General features: G+C 38.3%; 1 protein-coding gene across 3 annotated transcripts in view; it reads left to right on the top strand.

The window, feature by feature from the left end:
• Positions 1 to 20541, top strand: part of LOC100241600 (ubiquitin-like-specific protease 1D) — a 53353-nt gene extending 32812 nt beyond the window's left edge. The window contains exons 9-14 of one of the 3 annotated variants that reach the window (XM_010655107.3): positions 3971 to 4073; positions 7588 to 7685; positions 14307 to 14429; positions 16127 to 16241; positions 19757 to 19864; positions 19961 to 20541. In XM_010655107.3, coding sequence (XP_010653409.1) covers positions 3971 to 4073; positions 7588 to 7685; positions 14307 to 14429; positions 16127 to 16241; positions 19757 to 19864; positions 19961 to 20062 — 649 coding nt within the window. In that variant the 3' untranslated portion in view covers positions 20063 to 20541. Of the gene's footprint in view, positions 1 to 3949; positions 4074 to 7587; positions 7686 to 14306; positions 14430 to 15382; positions 15600 to 16126; positions 16242 to 19756; positions 19865 to 19960 lie in introns of those variants that run through there. The other 2 variants (XM_010655100.3, XR_002030202.2) reach the window with 2 other exon arrangements.

Here is a 20541-nt window from a genome sequence, read left to right as displayed (position 1 = left end):
GACTGATCTGATTCAAGTTTAGCCCCCCTATATCCGCCTTCCACTCTGAATCTTCCGTTAGCAATTGTTTAAAGGCGTCTGCAATCCCTGTCCTTACTTCTTGCTCCTCTGACAACCATATCCTATTAATTTTTATTCTGTCCATGGAGTTCCTCCTTCGGTGTGCAGTTGCCATACGATGAAAATAACCCGTGTTTCTATCCCCTTCCCTTAGCCATAACTCCCTTGATAACTGTCTCCAGTGTATTTCCTCCAGGTTTACCCACTTAGCATATCCCTCTTTGGCTTCTTTTTTAATGGAGATTTCCTCCTCTGTCAACCTCCTCTCACTTTCCACTTGATCCCAGTATTCCACTTGCTGTAGAGTTGCAAACTTATTACTTTCCAGACTCCCAAACACATCCCTATTCCAGATTTTTAAATTTTGTTTAATCACCTTCAGTTTTGTAGCCAGCTTATAGCTAGCCCTTCCTCTGACCGACATCCCCTGCCACTAGCTCCGTATGAGGTCTTTAAACCCTTCCACTTTAAGCCACATATTTTCGAATCTAAATGGTGAAGGACCTCTTCTCATGCCACCCCCCTCAATTAGAATAGGAAAGTGATCCGAGATGGGCCGAGGCAGTCTTTTCTGGATCACATTGCTGAACTGATCAAGCCAGCTAGGAGACACAAGGAATCTATCTAACCTGGCCGCCCAGACTTGATTATAAAGACCTCCACTCCAAGTAAAAGATCCTCCTTGCAAGGGGAGGTCAACAAGCTCAAGCTCATCTATAACCTGAGCAAACCTCCTCATAGCTGAGGTAATCCTCCCTTGTCTACTTCTTTCCCCTTGGGATAGAATAATATTAAAATCACCCCCTACACACCAGGGTTCTCCCCAAATTCCTTTAATTGCCCCAAATTCATCCCCCAGGCTCTCTTTATCCTCTTTGGTAAAAGGACCATAGACTCCCGTAAACACCCAGACTACCCCATTTTCAACATTTCTGAATTTACAGGAGATTGAGAACTGACCCTCCTCCTAATCCAATATTTCCAGAGACCTTTTGTCCCAACAAATCAAAACACCTCCTGCCGATCCAGAAGCATCTAAAGCTCTCTAGTCTAAGAATCTCCCCGCCCCTAAACTTTTCACCACCCCTTTAGACATTCCTGGATACAAAACAAGTCCACCTTCTGATTTCTAACAAAAGACTTGATTATTTTCCTTTTAGAATTGTCATTCGCACCCCTCACATTCCAACTCAATAATTTGAGATTCATTACTCAATCGTTAGTTGACCCCCTCTACCCTTAAAATGACAGTTCTTCTTAATTTCCCCCTCATAATTGATTGAACACTCCAGCCTCTTGAGCTCCCTTTCGAATTTCGACTTCTCCAACATACGTTTGCTGTGTATCCTTTGCCGCCTCTTTCTGATCTTGATAAAAAAAGCCAAGATTTCCTTTTCCAGGCCTTCTGTTGGAAATCCCAAAAACTAACTAAATTTAGCCAGACTACTTTCCTCCCAATTTATCTCCTTCTCGCCCTTGAAATCTTGGGGCTCATCCCGAGCCGAATTCCACTCCTGGTTTTGTACCTCGATTGCGGCGCAATTAACCTCAACCAAATCCCAACAACCCTTGCCACTCATTGTGGACCCCTCTGCAACTGCCAAGCTCAGCATGTTTCCTTCCTGAAGGTTCTCCCTCATCACCCTAGAATGGTCGTAAAACTCCCCCTCCGGAGTTTGACCAAAAGAAAAAGGAGAAGAATGAGAAGACCCCGAAACCCTTAATCCCCACGAGTTTGAATCAGACCCATACCTTGAAGCTTCTTCCACTAACGCACAATCTGCCATTGAACTTTGGGATTCCGGCTGCTGTTTTCTCCTTTCATCCTTCTCTCGGCACTTTATAAATTCCATCTCTAGGTTGCAAGCCAGACGGGCTCAGGCACAAAACTTCAAAGAGAGCCCTCTGTCGTGGAGCTAGGCCTGAGAATGCCCAGGACTACCCCCAAGCATGATTGCAGGCCCACAAGGCAAAAACTTCAACCCATTAGCGGCCCGCTCCTCAGACGGCCCGAACGCTGGCCCAACACCAACAGTCGCAGCCCCCTTTAAAAGTAAAGGGCCTTGCACAAGGGGCCCATCGGCCCACTTCGAGCCCACGAGACCTTCAGCCGGGCCAGATGAAGACAACCCATCTCCCGAAGATCCAAAAGGGAGATGGGTCACCGGTTCGAAATGGGCCCGTTGTTCAAACTCTTCACCACCCGCCTCTTTTACCTGCCCTCCAATCACATCGTCTAATCGAAGCTGCTCCTTGGGCCAAGCATTTGACTGTTCTCCCACGCGCATCCTAGCGCGTGTGACCCCATCATCCCTAACCTCCCCATTCTGTCGCCCAGGCCAGACTCGATAGTCCCTCAGTTTCTTCCTCAGCGACGACGAGATCTCCCACTACAGGGACAGGGTGTAGTTTTCCTCCTCAACCCTGATCTCCAGCGAACTCGGCAGTTCCTCGCCACTCGTTTTTACTTAAATCCTAGCCCACTCAAGCTCCTCCATCCTTTTTGTCTGAGAATCGATACCTAAAAACCCACCGCACGCTTCCCCTACTCTTCTCAAAATTGTCGGAACCCACAACAAAATTGGGAGACCTAGAATCCTTACCCAAGCTTCGTTCCTAGCTTCTCCCTCTGTTGAACACCCAGATTTCGGACTCCATTGCTCCAAACCCATCTGAAGCCCTCCCATTGATCTCTTCTTAGAGGCGAGGACATTTCTAGCTTCCTCCACAAATTCAAACTCCAGAAGAACTCGTCCCTTTCCCAGTCTTGCCAAACCTTATTTCCCTTTCAACCCCCACGCACTTGCCATTGACCACCCTAATCTCTCCAAATCCTCTTCTCGTTCTGAACTAGGGTTCCATTTTCCTACCAAGCAATGTTCCAATCTACTCAAATTTCTTCTTATTTCCTCCTCCTTTTCCTTCACTCTGACCCTTGTACTATCCCTGCTCCTTGGTCCCTTTGCCACTTCCACATACGACCTGCCCGTGGTCTTCTCTTCTTGTTTATTCTCCTTCTTATCAAACCAAAATGCCATATTTCGTAAGGACTCCACCATGGAAGCCCATTCCCCCTTCTCCCCCCTGCCTTTCGGAATGCAGATGCTATATCTCCTCTTCTCCATATCGGTTACCCCTAAGCGAAGGAAACACCCTGCCCTGTTGGCCTCTCTCACCAGAGAGTAACTCCTCCCTTTTCCCTTCCATCCCCTTTCCTATCTTCCTTCTTTCCCATCCCTTATGCACTGAATCAGACCTTCTGTAAAAAACCTTACGCTCGCCTGCCCCAGACGAACCCAAGACGAGACCCCTCCCTTGCTTTCCACGATGGTAACTTGGATCTTGCCTTTTCTCTCCTCGGCTCCTACTTTGAATACCTTCGACTCCACCACAAACTACTCCCCTTCCTTTTCCCACGATTCTCCGCTCGGCTCTCACCTTCATCGCCATCGCTCGCGTGCTCACTCTCACTCTCTCTCATCGCGGCTCTAACTGAACTATTTTTATATGCTGCATTGTGCTATGTTGTTGGATTTTATAACTTCTAGTTTCAGTTATGTAGGGTATCATAGAGAAATAGGAATTGTTGATATGGCACAGTTTTATTGGTCAATGCCCCAAATTGGATAATTGTGCTAAATGAACTTCTATTGGCATGGTAAACTGAAGTCAAGGTATCCATTTCACTATATAAATATGGCTGCCCATGTGGGTGCACTTGCATTATGATAAAATAGAGAATATAGTGCTTGTCTTTGTTGTTTAAATTTTCATAATGAGTGCCTTTGTTGTGTATATGTTTCTTGTCATCTTATTCTAATTGAACATGTTGATATTTTTTTCTTCAACTTTATCTCAGTGGATTTGTTACTAGACTCACTCTTCATAGACTGATGATTGATTTGGTTAGGTATCTGCAGCAGCCAGTGTCTCCAACAGATAGGGCACCGTGTAATTATCATTTTTTCAATACATATTTCTACAAGAAGCTTAAAGAGGCTTTATCATACAAGGTACATTTTTCTACTTGTGTTTGAATTAATTCTGGTCCTAGTCTGTGACAGCGTGTGAACTTTATCTATTGGAATATGTGAACTATTAGTAGTAGATCTAGGTGCTATTGACGCCTAGCTCAAGTGCCTAGTATGGAGGAAAACAGTTATCCATCAAAAACAAAAAAAAAACCAAGAAAAAGAGAAACTGGTAGATCTGGGTAGTATTATATATTAGTAATGGTCATTGGTGTTTTAATTTTTTTTTTTCTGGTAAAGCCATTCTATGGCTGGAGCATTTTGAAAGGGACTTGGTGGTGAATCAATGAGGCAACTTATTTATCAAAAAAAAAAATAAAAAAAATCAATGAGGCAACGCAGTCTGTTTGGTCTATGATTCTTAATTTCATAATTCCTCATTGCATCAGAAACAATAGTAGAAAAAAACATTTGTGATGATTGACATTTTTTATGGTTTCTAAAGATCCTTTCACTAACCATAAAAATGTGAGATCCTTTGAGATCTAGCTTCAGGCGATGGTTTTGCAAAGGGGAAGTTGCTGGTTTGGAGTTGAATTGAAGTCTTTTGATATTTTGATGGAGTAAGTCAGGGGGAAGACGGTTGACAAGCTGGTGGAGAGGAGTCGGGGGTTTTCCACTTGGATTAGATTTGGTGAGAGGGGGCTAGCTCAGTTGTTGGAAAGGTAGAAGCTTGAGGTGAAGGGAAGTCTAGAAAGTTTTTCAATATGGGGTGGAATGAAGGTGGAAGGGGCTACAGCTGGTCCTTCGTAGCTACAAGGTAGAGAGATTCTTTTTGTGCTCCATGTTGTCTTCGGAGGAGGAAAGGTTTTCCTTAGTTTTTCCTGAAGGAAGGGATGATGACGAGGAGGTGGGGGCCATGGAAGACCCTTGTTTCAAAGCTGAGGGACATGGGTTTTGTTGTCGAGCATAGGCATTTGGAGTCACCCAAAGAGTTTGTCTGTCTTTTGGTGGAAAGTGGAGGAGGAGGAGCATCCCCACATAAGTGGTGAATAGAGGAAAGGAGTTTGGTGAGGTAGTGTGGGTTTAGGGTGTGTCGGAGGAGGTGTTGAAAAATTTAGAGTTTCTCAAAAAGTGCTTGATGTAGGACAACCCTAGGATGGTTGCCTACACTAAAGGGTAGGTGGGCTAGGGTTTTTTTTTAGGGTGTAAGGAGAGGAACAAGGAATAAATTTTATGGTAGAGAAAATTATAAGATAAGAAATAGAGAGAAAGAAGAAACAATGAAGAAAAGATGGAAAACCTTAGAGTCTCACTAAGGCCTTCTAGGAGTCTCACCTAGAAGAAAATCAATGGAGTCTCACCATTGAGGATTGCAACCTTGCAATGAAAGAAAGTATAATATTATTCATCAAATTCATTCATTTGATTTGCATTGATTAAGAAGCCTAGTCTACTAGGACTCTAATAACCTATCATGACTCAAATTCTAATTATATTATAACTCAACTAACTAATCCTAATTAGACTCCAATAAATACCAATCCTAATTAATATTAATCCTACTTAAAGTTTACTTAGGTCTTCACTTTCTTCCTTGAATAAACTTTAAAAGGCTTTCCCCCATCAGTGCTTGGTGGGAAGATGGGGTGATTTTCAGACCAGGTACAAGATTTGGGTTCTTTGAAAGCTTGGGCTAGGCATTCTTGGAGGGTGAAAGGTAATTTTTATTTGTCCTTGATGGGGGGTTCGGGGCTCACTTATTTTTTTTCAAGTTTGATAATGACTTTGAAGTAGAAAGTGTTTGGCTTTTGGGAAATAGTTGGTTTGAGGGGAAAGCTTTACAGTTGGATTGGTGGAGGCCTGATATAGGCTATTTCAAGGTTGAGGATTGTGTCAATGAGGTCTAGGTGAGAGTGTTGGGGGTTCCATTGCATTTTTGGGGAGAGGAGTTCTTCAAGAGGCTCAGTGATGCATGTGGAGGTTTTGTAGCAGTAGATGGGGAGGTGAGGGAGAAGTGGCCTCTGCAGTGGGCTAGGATTCTTGTGAAATCCAACAGGAAGATGGTGAGGGTATTTCATGCGCCGGTGGGAGAGTGGGAAGGGAAGAAGAGAGTCATGTATAAGAGGTTTCATAGGTGTTACTTGAAGAGTCGAGTCTCCCTGCACACGCAATGGTGGTGACTGTGCTCTTTGGGCATAGCGGCAACAACATTGACCAGGCTGCAGTGGGAACTGGGCTCCCAGAGTGCCTTGATGTGGCTGTTGGGTCATTTAGCCTTTTAGATTCAGAAGATAAGGAGGGGGGCTCGTGTTCTAAAGAGTATGGTCCATCTACAGTCCAAGCTCTTCTAGTCAAAGGAAGCCTGTCCATGACAGGCCAGTCTTCTATAAAGGGTGCCCAAGGGTTTTTGTTAGGCCAACCCAGGTCTGTTAAGTTGAAGCCCAGAATTGAAAAGCACTTCGGTGGGCTAGCTAAGGATTGGTCAAGGGCTCTCTTTTTGAGCATTCTTGAGAAAGGTCTCCAAAACTCTCAGCCCAGAAGAGAGAAAGGCAACAACGAGGACGTTTGTGCAGATCCCCTTATACGTGAGTGGGTTCTGGGGAGAGGCCTGTCCCCTTTTTCTTCCTCTAGGGTTTCAACAATTGGGTTGCTAGTTGATGCAGGTAGGGCTCTGGTAGAAGGTCATGGCTGGGAGAAGAATGTTCGGTCGAAAGAGGGGCTTCTTGGTGGGGCTTTAGGTGAAGGAAATCATTTGGTTAAAATGTTGTTCATGGATGGTTCCTTGCTGGAGTTTCCACAGATCAGTGAGGAAGGCCCATTTTGTAACGATGTTGTGGTCAGATTTGGGGAGTCAGACCCTTCCAAGGTGAAGTCAGGCAGCTGTTCCACAAGGGAAATGCATCCTTTGGATGGTCTCTTGAATAAGCTGACCAGTTTCAGTAGCTTTGTGGGGATGCCCGTGGTGGTTTTGAAAATGAGATTATCTCCCTATTGAGGAAGATGGATGCAAGGAGAGGGCATGGTGGCAAGTTGTCGGAGGGAAGAGGAAGCCAAACTCGTCTTCTCGTTTCGACAGGTAGATCTGGAAGTTGGAGTGCTCGGTTAGCTACAATAGGTCTCCCGTGTTAGCAAGGGGCAGGGGAAGGAGCAACAGGGATCAAGCTATTGTTCAGTGAGGATTTCAAGATGAGTGAGTAATTGGGGTGGTAAGCAGGGGGCTTGAGAGATGGCTGGGTAAAACTGTTTTCTGGGGTGTTGGGTGATGGGTATGGATGGTTTTCCTTGTTGTTCTCTTTGTTTTTTCTGCCATGACGCTCTGTGTATACTACATATGTACGCTGTTGCGCCCTTTCCTAGGGCTTTTAAAATATCCTCTACTTTTACCTATCAAAAATTTATTTATTTTATAGTTTCTGTGCAAAATAACTGCATGATTCTTGAATAAGTTCATGATTTATATGTTAATATCTGTGTTGTTCTTACTACTACACTGTCATGCATTTTGATGTCAAGGGGTGCTCTTGAGTAAATTATCTTCCATTATAATTTGTAGGGGAGTGACAAGGAAACTTCTTTTATTAAGTTTAGAAGGTGGTGGAAGGGTGTAAATATATTTCAGAAGGCATATATTCTTCTTCCAATACATCAAGAGTAAGTTCTTTCTAATGATTCAGCAGTTCTGCATGAGTAAATACCATATTATGCTAAGAGTCACATTTAGGGCATGTTTGGAACGTTGGAATAGAGAATGAGAATCGGAAATTCATTCCATTTTCCATTCATTACTATGTTTGGATTGCTTTTTAGAAATGAGAATAGGAATCAAAAATTCATTTTCATGAAACTGAAACTCACCCTTACCAAGATTTTGATTCTCTATTCCACATGGTATTGTGATTTATGTCCATTTCCATCCTATTTTTCTATTCCTATTCCCACATTTTTCCCATGAAATTTACTTCATTCATTTACTGTTGGCGTGAGCTACAATTTTGAGTTGCTGCAAAAATTTATCAGCAACCTTGGTTTTGAGTTTTTGGTAGAAATATTGTCATTATTGGGCATCGTCTCTTCCATCACTGGTGAGTTATAATTACATGAATGATTTTTATTTTATTTTTTATTCTTTTTACAATTACTTCTGTATTGCCAATGTCCTGATTGTTATTAACTGAAAAGAGTTTTAAAATATAATATCCCATGCAGACTGCTCCCATCTTTCATGCAAGTGTTTAATGGTAAGATTTTGGCTTGCGATAGAGTTTGTGGACTTTTCTGTGCATGGGTAATGCATTTTCATTTTGAGTGTCTTTCACCCACTTGAGTAGAGATGACAAAAAACAAAACAAGAGAACAGGAGCTTGGGGATCTTAAGTTTGTTTATGAAAAAATTTGGATAGAGAAGGGAAGAGAAATGATGGTCCCCTTCTAAAAGCACTTGCATTTTGTGCATGATATGTTTTCTTGAACTTGTCTTTCAACTTGTCTTTCCAAATCACCTCAGCCTTGGTGATATTTTGGTGGGTTTGAAGAACTTTTCTCTCCTAGTCCCTTCTTTTCTCTCCTCTTGAACAAACTATACAGGGAAAAGGAAGAGAATTTTGTGTTTTTTTTCCTCTCATTTTCTCTTTTCTTTTGTCAAGCTGTTGGCTTTTTGTTTCTGAAAAGTGCTTGGATGAGACAAGGTGCCACCAGATTGTGGATTTTTTTTGGGCAATTAATGTATTTTCTAAATTGGAAATAATCAATTCTTTTCATTGAATTGTACAAAAGAATGCATAGAGGAGGATGTGCTATCCTTCACAAAATACAACAAAAGCTGACCAAGAAAGTAGAGAAACTAAACTATGAAAAACAATGAAAGTATGTAAGAGCACCAGAAGCTGATTGAAACTAAAAAAAATACTGTAGATCAAGGTGGTCCCCCCCACTTCAGCTATTAGTTTCCCTCCACTGAAAGGTTGGATAGCCCCAAACAAATAAACACAAGCCTTCCAAGAGTGCCTGTATCTTTGTTTCAATTGCTGAACCTACCCCAGTTGGTTTTGAGAAAGCTCTCAACATACTATCATTATGATGTCCAATTATTCTCCTAATCCTTAGTTGTCATATGTTATTGAAGTAGCAGCTTAATTATTCTCCACAGCTTTCATCTGCACCATACTCCTGGAAGAACAAACTAGGCTGCAATCTAACATGATCAAGTCCAAAAGCCTATCAAAAACTGCATTTGTAATGAAGTTTAAAGCAAAGAAAGAAAATGAACTATTTTCCAAAGTCGTCACTGCCTCTCAGGCCATATCACCTGAGTGAGACAAACAACTCATAGCACTTTGCCCCTGAAATGTTGACCAAAACCCCATAAATTATCAACATTGCAACAATGCTCCTAGGTTAAATCCAATCAACCTCTACTAGCCCAAAAACCTTATGCCCAAGCCCTAATGGTACTGGCTAATAAAGAAATAGATGATACACTAACTCACTATCATTTAAGCACATTATACACCTACCAGGTTGAAGGCCTTGCCATGTTTTTGCTACTGCAACATGTAATTGGTATTAATATTCTTTTTTACCACAAACTGAGTAAATGCTGTGACTTCTGATGGGGGTTTGGCTAACCATACGAACTTGACAATTAAGAATGTAATTGGATGAAGTGAAGTTGAAAGTGCCTGATAAAAAGGAAGGATTGAGAACAAACCTGAGGAGGTTGGAGATACTCTCCCATCAAGAAAAAAATGATAAAAACATGGGAAGTAAGGAGGACACAAGGACTGAGAGCTTATCAATTTCCTGATTATTCAAGGTCCTATGGAAAAGTGAAATTCGGAGACATCAAGGAGGAGGAATGCTCAAGGATGGAGGAAATAGGAAATCTCTAGATCTTGAGGTCAATTAAAGGTTGGGGAATTGAGCATGAATTGATTGATCACCGTACCATGTATCCTCCCAGAAATGGATTTTGATACATTACTGATTAAATAATTACTTTAACAAGAGAAATTGGAAAAAGCTAGGCAATAACACCTTAAAGAACACTGGTGTCACCACCGAAGTATGATGTGAGAATTAGATTGTGAACCATAAGTGCTTCTGATAATTCTATGTAAAAAAGGGTTACTCCCCCTTGGAAAATTCCATGACCACTTAATCAGTGGAGCTCCATTCCTTGGATGAATATTCCTTAATCCTTGATTTCTTTCACTCCTCAGTCTACACGCAGTCCATCCAACTAAGTAATCTCTCCTTCACTCATCTGTTTTTGATCAAAGAAACTTTCTCACCCTAGCTGCAAATTTGTCAAAAATACTAAACACTGAGAGAAAATAGGTGGGTATAATGCTAAACAAAGTCTATTGAGTGATTTTGCCTCCTAAGGAAGGGAAAGTTTTCTTCCAACCTTCTAATCAACCGGAAATTCTCACTAGAATTAGGTCTTGAAAGAGGCACCTCTAGGATTTCCCTAATTTGACAAAGGACAAACCCATTTAATTTATAGGAAAATAAGAGAGGATAAGGGCCAAACAAGATTGAATTAGAGTGACTTTACCTTCTGAGGACAATTAAGCTTTCTTTCAATCATCTAATCTATGAGAAATTCTCTTTAGCACCATGTTCTTTAAAGAAGTGGCTCTATGACAGGTTTTGCAATCTGGAAAAGAATTAAGGATCCAAATCTAATCATCATTGACATGATACTAGACAACATGCTTTTGTTAAGGTTTATCTTTTGTGGAAGAATCTAATTAGGAAAGATTATAGCTGTACATTTTTGTAATTAATGAGAGGATTAGGACAATCTCGTAATCAAGGGGATTTGATATGATTAGGTTAGGAAGGTTTCTATTTTTTGTGTTAGGAGTTCTTGTATAAATATGTGGATACATATTGAAATTAAGGAAGAAATTTATTCTTTACCTTCCAATTCTTTAGATTCTACATGGTATCAGAGCCTTAGGCTCATAAATCTAGGAATCGAGAAGGAATTTTCTTCAGCCTTCATTGTCGAGTTCAAAGTTTAGTGTTGACCTTCATTTTTGCATGCTAGAGGACTTGATCCATTGACTTCCAACTTTAAAAACAAGACCGAGCCCATTGAACTATGCGTCAACTTTGTATAATAATGTTGTAAAATTAAATATTTAGTAAGATTAATGTTTTTTTTTTTTCAAATTTGTCATACAAACCTTTGAACAAATGTAAATATTTACATTCTTTTTTATTTTTATAATAATAATTTTGAAAATAATATAAATAATTAATATAAAAATTTTAAAATAATAAAATACAAAGACATGGAGATAAAATTAAATATTTTGATTTTTTTATACTTAAATATTACACATGTTCTATTTAATAAAATTTAAAATATTAATATATTTATATTTATCTTTATAATTTAATTTAATATATCAAATATAAAAATAAAATATTATTAAAATTTTTAATTTATATAATATATAAATTATATAATTATGACAGCACTGGTTCGACCACGATTCAACCACCAGCTCGACTAGTGAATCATGAATTGATAGCTTTCCTAATTCAATAACTGGTTCAATTATGAAAACATTGATTTATCTTTAGAATATTAGATCCTTTTGATTGTCCAAAACCATTATGAGCTATCTAATAGCTCAACACACAAGAGCTCGAAGCTTTATCACAATGACTTGGAGTTTAACTACCCTATCTCGATATTATGATTTCAACAATAGGTAATTCTCAATACATCTGATCATATAAGTAAATAATTTTCAACACAAGATGTTGAAGAATGTTGCCCTTGAGGCCTGGCTCAAGTGGTTAAGGGTTGGGATGGGTTTATGGGAGGTTCCAGGTTCAAGTCCCAATAGAGACAAAAAGGAAAAATGAAAAATAATACCTATATAAAAAAAAGGTGTTGAAGAATGTTAATCACTCCCTTAGGTGTTAGAGAGGTTCTACCAACGTAGTCAAAACCTTCTTCGATGCTTTTTTGATCCCCAATCTTGAAGGCTCCCCCTTAAATGCAAGATCTAAATGAATCCACATGCATAATGAAGGCTAGTAGGTTAACCTAAGCGAATCTCAATCTCATTCCAGGACTTTCTTAAATGCGATGAGGAGCAATAGCTCTTCAAACAAAACTCAGCTATCAATTGAATGTACTATAAAGGCTTTCTTCTCTTTCTTTTGTATCTTTTCTTTCTCCTATATCTTTTCTTCTATTAATATATTCTTCTTCGTTTCTGATAAAAAAAAAATTGAATGTACTATAAAGATTACTAAATGACCTTTAAACCAAACTCAAAACAATTTTAATGTTAGAGCATTAAATGCTTTGGAAAAGGGTACTTTGGTCAATTGATTCAGGGCCAGATGATTAAAATCCTACCAGTCACATGAAAAATTTAAGATAGAGCTGTGGAACTGGGATTTGACGGTTGACCCAAGGTCACTGGCAGAATCTTGCCAAAGATGGAACTTGTGGCTAATCAGACCATGGCTACTTGACCCAACCATTCATCCTGGAAAAAGCCTAAAAGCACGTTTAAAGTCCGCTAAAGCACCTGGCGATGTAAATGAACATGCAAAACAAACTTTTAAAGCACCCTTAAAAGGGGTTTCTGAACTGAGCCAAGCAATGAGTAATCTTCACTTGAAAGTTTTACTGAATAATGGCCTTTGATGAACCGCCATTTCCTTGCAAAAGTGACACTTAAGACCTATTTATCAATGTCATGAAATTGGTAAGCCCTTATCAGTTTTTTGTGTGGACAAAGGTTTTGATATGAAATGTGAAGAATGCAAAATGGGTGGGGTGTTGAGTTGAAAGGTAGCCACTAAATGGGTGTTAGGAAAGGTTTGAACTTATTTTATTTTATTTATTTATTAATCATTTGTCTTGTTTTTTATTTTTGCTTTTTGGACCGGGGCCAAAATCAGAATGGGGATTCTTTGTTGTGCTGATTTCTAGATTTATTTACTTTAATGCCTTGTATAGGGGCATAGGTGCTAGTGCTTACTTGTCTGATGGGAAAGGAAATGTTTTATGATGTTCTCTAGATACTTGAATGATAGGAAGGAGGCTTAGGGGGCTTTTCTTTTTTAATTAAAAACCTAATAGATATTTCTATTAATTAAAAATATCAAGAAGGAGACATCCTTTCACAATGTACAAATTTAGATCAAAACAAGGGAATGGATGGATGCCTTTACATCCATATAACTGAACAAACAAGGGAAATTACAAAAAGTGAAACAACATTCAAAACAAATATTAAATAGACCCAAGGAGGCAAGTAATCTCCAACAAAAGATATTAATTGCTTTGCTCCTCTTTTAGCTAACTCATCCACCACCTGATTAGCTGAGTGAAGAACCCATTGAATGGACCATCCCAACTTTGTAAAGATATCAAATATTTGGCACAACCACCCATCAAGTCTCCATAAACCTCTTTCCATTTTAGCCACCCATGAGATAACAACAATAGAATCCCCCTGCACCACAAAATTGGACAAGCCTAAAGTTTTTGCTTCTACAAGGTCCTCCAAAAGAGCTACAACCTTGGCCTTAATAGCAAAACCATCACCTACAAGTTTAGAGTATGCTCTGATTATTGAATTTCAATGATCTCTAATTAGACCACCAATTCCAAGTTGCCTTGGGGTGCCTAAAGCACATCCATCAAAGTTCAATTTAATGATTCTGTCAGTTGGCACTAACCATACTTGTGAGGTCTTTCTGACCAACCTCCTTGACTTGCATACAAGCTACCAATCTAACAATATAAGGCTCAAAGGGGTGCCTTCGAAGGCCCTACTAGTATAGGCAAGAAGAGAGGAAGAAGAGTATAAAAAGTCTCTAACTGCATCCATTGTCCTCCTAGTATCTTAAAAAAATCCTCACATTCCTTTCCTGCCAAATTGACCAAATCATACTAAGGCTTGCAATGCCCCATAGAACCTTTCCTTTTGCATGATTTTCAAAGCCTTTGAAGTAATTAGTCGTCATTGCCACCAACAAACATGGTGGTATCCAATCTATTCCCAGAAGGCTGAATAGTCTATGCCATAAGCCCAAAGCTTATGGCTAGTAAAGAAAAAGATGATTCCCTGTATACTTGATGGGCATACTTCGGTTTGTGGCCTCTTTGGCACCTTTTTATGCTATCTGACTTTTTCTATAAAAGGGAGCATGTTTCCTGTTATATTTTCTCTCATTAAGCTTAAATTACTACACATTTCTTGATTGTTTTTATGGTGTTGATGTATTCAGTCATCATTGGAGCTTGGTGATCATTTGTATCCCAGACAAGGAAGATGAAGCAGGGCCGATCATACTTCATTTGGATTCATTGGGTTTGCACTATAGTAGACCAATTTTTGATGATATTAAAAGGTGAGACAAAAGAGGCCCATGTCAAAATTAACAAATATTATTTGATTTACTGAATAAATGTTGTGGTAATTCTAAAACTAAGTAGTTTTTAGTCAATGGTATAAGTATACAGTGATTTGGACTTTGACAATTCATATGTTCACTCTCGGTAACTAGATGATAAGATAATAATGCTCTGACATGAGATTAATTGGACTGGCACCATTCCCTTTCATACTTGAAGAATGATGTAGGAACTTTATATTTGCATTAACAACTGATTTTTATACCTGCAAGGGACTATTAAGTTCCTGCAGGGAATGTTTTTAGTTTTCATGCACTAGTATATTAATACTTCTTTGTTCATTGTGCAGTTTTCAATCACCAGACAGATGTATTTTGTTTGAAAAATTTTGCTCATCAGTTTTGTGGTAGGGTAGGTTGAATAACATCAATGCTTTTGAATGTTGATGCAACAATAACTATAATCCAGGACCATTTTACTGCAATTGTCTAATATCCCTGCACCACCTGCCTACATCCTCATGATGGCCAATAATTCCTGTGTAATACAATTATGGTCCTGATGTATAGTCCAAAAATTATTTACCCTACACATCGGATTCATGTTTCTGAATCCTATATTTTGTCGAGGTCTTCTGGATAAATAACACTAAAATGATATATCAATCCATTTGAGTTGGCCTACATGTACACTTAGTTTTGGTTAGATTAATCCTATCAATAACTACAATACTACAATTCATAAATTTAACTAATCATGAAGTGTATGAGCGTAAATCATAAGGCATATGCAACTTTTGAAATGTGACTGAGAAATTGCTAAGCAAATAAGGATGACCAGGTTGTCCTAAATTTGAGTGCATTAGTGGTTTGGAATCTGATCCAATGATAACTTAAAATATCAATATTTTTTTTTAGGAAATAATATTTTTAATTCATCACTTTTGCAGTATTTTGCATGGATGAAAAAATTGATAATATTGCTGATATTCTGGCCAAAATATCAGTAATTTGGGGCACCAATTAGAAAGAGCTGTGAAATAAAGTTTGCAAAATATCACGGCATGATTGAAATATCCTCAAAATGTCAATATTTCTTGATATTTTGGTGATATTCCGAGAAAATTCGACATGATTGTTGGTGTCTCCCTCATTCTATTTCTAAAGGTAACTTTTGACCTTCAACAGCTCGTTTCCTCTAAATTCCTATAAATAAGCCCTCCTCTCTCTCATGTTTCTCTCATTTAACTCCCATCTTTCATTTTTCTCTCATGTGTCTTCTCTCTCTCATCTTCCTTCAATTTTTTTTTTTTTTTAATTTATTCTCTCAAATTTGTTTGCATCTATAGAGTTTCATGGTACCAATATTATTTAGATCAAGATGATATTCCATTGTTATCAAGTATCTCCCAACCACATAGCGTTCATCATCTTATTATTAAATGCAATATGTTTTCAAATATTGAAACTCAATAAAATAAATTTTTAAAATTTATCTCCACATTAATATTCGATATTCATTTTCAAAGTCATATGTGTTATTAGTGCACATTATATTATTTGATCAATGAAACTAATTTGATCAATGAATATTGGCTGAGAGTCATATTGTCTTATTCAACTATTAATTTGGATCCCTTTTTAACATTTAACTTGTCTTTAAACATAAGAAATGATGTAAATTTGCCTTGTAGCTACTTGAAAGAAGAATGGAAGTATCTGAATCAAGAAGCAGATTCTGCTGATCTTCCTATTGCTGACAGAATATGGAAACATCTCCCTCGCAGGATTGAGGAGAAAGTAATTGCGGTAATTTTTTTTTCTTTTCTTGAATGCCTCTATTTTCTTTACCTTCTCTTTCTGTTTTCTTGATTTTACTCTGTGGTGTTGTGTGTGTTACCATACAGACAACTTTCCCTTCATTAGCCCTAATTTTATCCCTAAACTGTCTAGCTGTGACAAATTTAATCCGTACTTTAAACTAGGGTGCTAAAACTGTTATTGTCCTTTTAATTCCCATCCAACAAGAGCTTAAACCATGACAAGTCTAACCCATGTTCCATTTAGAATGTCAATTGATGGCCTAGGGGTGGGATTGTTTGGTGTTGAATATTTTAAATTATAGGACTTTATTTATTATTAGTCCAAGTTCCAAATCAAATCCTTATTTGATGAAAAGATTTCTAATGTACAAAAATCATGACCAGTTCTGCAAGTAACATAAAATAGATAGTGAACATGAAAGCCCCAAATCAGAAAGTTATTTTTGGTGCTAGTGTGTGATTTTCTTTGTTGGGTAGGGGTAGTGGGGCGAGGCATAGGATATGTAGTTCAAAGCCAATTCATGAAAATGAGAGGAGCACAAGAATAAGGTTATCTTCCATGCTCAATTCAAGTCCGTGGAAACCAGTCTTCTCAAATCTTTCAACTCCATGCCTCAAAATCCATGTTATATCACAAACTCTCTTAATTCATCTTCTAGCAGATGTAATCACAATCTGGAAGTCCACTGGATCCAACAACTCTTCACGCTTCATAATTAATTGTAGTAACAGGATTTATGATTCTAAGGTTTTTGAGGCTCTTTCAAAAAATAATGAGAACTCTTTTCAGAAGAATTATGATTTTTGGTATAAAAAAATGTCAGAAGGTTTTTCTGACTTTTAATGCAGAACAATCTCTCAAAATAATCTTATGGGTTTACATAATAGAGGAAAGTGTTTTAGATGGGTTGGGATATTTAAAACTGGATTAGCAAAAAATCCTGTTTGAGGCTGGATTGCACTCTCAACTGATCTGAGAGAAAACTTGACTATCAATTCCATTTTTCAACATGGATCAATCTAGAAGGTGCCATGATCAAGTGATGTGTAATTACACTCTTGATCAATGGAACTACCCCTTACATCACTCAGAGACCAAATATCCATTTCCTATTCCCTTTTCTTTTTTATTTTATTATTTTTTTCAAAATATACTTTTGAGGATTTAAAATAACTATTCAACAACGTCATAGAAGTCTTTTGCATATTCCAGGGTTGAAAATATAGTCTCTAGGTCACTTACCTTCTTTAATAGTGTGCTCAAGGACAAGTTGGAATTGATGTATTGGTGAACTCTTCAACTGCAGTCTTGTGGATGGTTTGGATGTTCGTAACAATTTTAGGGACACAAGTTACTAAAATTTTGAATTTGACTTTCCAACAGCAATAGAGGACTAAATTTTAAGGTGGGAAGGGAAGGCAGAGGGAGGAGGTATCACATCTTTTGTTTACGGATAATACTTTCATCTTTTGTGATGCTAGCTAAGAAGAACTGACATTCCTAAGTTGGATTCTAATGAGGTTTGCGGTAGTTTTTATGTTAAGAATTAATTTAGCAAAAAATGAGCTAATTCCATTTTGAGCATCAAATGTGGAAGAGCTAGTTTTGGTGCTAGACTCTGATGTGGGGGTGCTTCCCACCACATATTGAGGACTTTCTCTAGGTGCCTCTTTTAAATCAACCTTAATGTGGGATGTGGTGGAATATAGACTCAAGAAAAACTTGCGAGGTGGAAAAGATAATATCTTTTTAAAGGAGGAAGATTGACCCTGACTAAAAGCACTTTGTCAAGCCTGCCAAATTTCTTTGTCATTCCTAGAAAAGTTAGTTCATGGCTTGAGAGATTCAAAGAGACTTCTTATGGGGTGGATCATCAGAAGTCAGGCTACATCTTGTTAATTGGTTGATTATCTGCATGGAGATGAAAAGGGGAGGTCTTGGTATTAGGAGATTGGATATGCTTGATAAGGACCTGATCGGAAAATGGAATTGGAGGTTTGCAATAGAAGGGGAAGCTCTTTGGAAAGGGGTTATAGGATGTGTGGTGTGATGAGTCATCTTTGAGTGATCCCTTTCCATCTCTTTTTTGATCGCCACTGCAAAGGACTCTTGGGTAGCGGATGTGTGGGAGTTATAAGGGTATGGGAGATGTTGAAGCTCTTGTTTTGTTAAAGAGTTACATGATTGGGAGCTCGAAAGAATAGAGGAATTCCTCTTAATATTGCAAATGAAAGTGGTTAGTAAAAATGATGGGGATAGGGTGATCTAGTTAGAATCAAAAGTGGTATGTTTTCAGTAAAATCCCTATACTCCTATTTGATGCTGAGGAGTTTCTAAAAGATATTATTTGGAACCCTTAGGTATGAACAAAAGTGGGATTTCTTTTGTGGGAGGCAACTTAGGCAAGATGCTTACCATAGATCAGTTGAAAAAGAGGGGGTTGAACATGTGCTTCTTGTGTACAAATGAGGAAAAATCATTAGACCACTTTTTGCTTTGTTGTACCAAGACAAGTATCTTGTGGCGGCTAGTTTTCTCATTGTTCAGGGTAGAATTGGTGTTGCCACCTTCAGTTAAAGAGGCTCTCTTAGGTTGGCAGGGATCCTTTGTGTGAAGAAAAGAAGAAAGTGTGAAGGGCTGTCCCCTTATGCATTTTTCAGATTGTTTAGAAAGAGCGAACAGATCATGTGCTAAAAGTCTTTTCCTAGTGTTTATTTTTGGAGTGGGTTATGGTGGGATTAAATGAAGCAACAATGTCTATGGTAGACTTCATTGATTGTGTGGTGTTACGCATGGGTGGGGTTTGTTGTTTTTTTGAATTTCCTTTTCTTGTTTTGATCTTGCCTTTGATGTCTTTGTGTACTACCCATGTACTCTCATACGCTCCTGTTCATAGACATTATTAACATATCTTTTTGGCTTGCTTAAAATAATAATAATTTTTTAAAGAAGGAAAAAATTGTTGATTAGCAAGTCTTTTGAAATTTCTCAATTTCTTGAATTATTTGGAGTTTAAGAAATCAGTTCATCTGACTATTGAAGGAACTTCATGTCAATGAGAAACTAGGTTGGTGGGGAAGTGAATGTGGGCCTTGAAATGTGCAATGGCCCTGATTCTCAAAATCCTGCTATACTTCAAACTTATATTGTTTTGATACAATTTAAGGGGTGAAATAAACCTAAACTTGCAGTGTCTGAAGGCTTAATTGGAGGATCATCAGCTGTACATTATATTACAAATATATGGGAAATGATGCTCCTTTTCATTTTCATATGGGAATCCATAATTATTGAGATCGTTAGTATCTGATTTTTGCTTAGCCAACCCTAGTGGGGTGCTGTTGTTTGAGATCGCCTTGTGTTTATGTAAATGCAGTATCCTAGAGAGAAAAAGCAATGAAGTTGCATGAATTGTCACATTTATTGGTATTTCATTTAATTGATTATCTGGTTTAAGTTTGAGCTCTCCTTTTTTGTATTGGATTCACATTTCCCACCAGGTTCCCCAACAAAAGAATGACTATGATTGTGGTCTCTTTGTACTTTTCTTCATGGAGCGGTTCATTGAAGAGGCCCCTGAAAGGCTGAAAAAGAAGGATTTAGCAATGGTATATTTTCTATTTAAGAAATTTTTTTTTTTAATCTTCATTTATGATTTGATTCTAATATGATGTTCCCTTGTTTAATACTATTTCAATTCTCAGTTTGGAAAGCAGTGGTTCAAACCTGAAGAAGCATCTGGTTTGAGAGTGAAAATCCGAAATTTACTGATGAAAGAATTGCAGAATGCAAGTGAGAATAACTAAAATTTGGAAACATTGCCTATCTTCAGATGGTGCATCGGGATTTTTGATGTAAAATCGAAAATCCTGGAATCGGGTCTGCCATTTGATGTACAGCTGGGATTGTTGACATGGACATCGTTTCTCACCTTCAGCCATTAGATGTACCAATGGTGGCTCCGGCATACAAGAACATTTTTCCCAAGTTTTACATGGTCTTGAAGTTGGCTGAGACGCCATTCCTACAAGAGACCGAGTGCCAGTCAGTTTGGGACTTCAAGCACCGAGTCCCTGTAGAATTGTTTCATCCAGTGTATATGAGGAATTTGGAACCGGTGCTGATTTTTAACACAAGTGTCCTCCATGTATGTTCTCTTTAGTTTCACTTTTTCCCTTGGAGGATGGATGTAAGATGATGTTTTATAGATTGCCTTTCCATCACAACAACACAAAAATGCTTTGCTAACTATGATACATTTTATGGAAACCACAATTTCTTGTTA

This window comes from Vitis vinifera, chromosome 1, assembly GCF_030704535.1.
Source record: "Vitis vinifera cultivar Pinot Noir 40024 chromosome 1, ASM3070453v1".
NCBI lineage: Eukaryota > Viridiplantae > Streptophyta > Magnoliopsida > Vitales > Vitaceae > Vitis > Vitis vinifera.
Note: the sequence above shows the minus strand (reverse complement) of the source record. Positions and strands in the feature narration are given on the sequence as shown.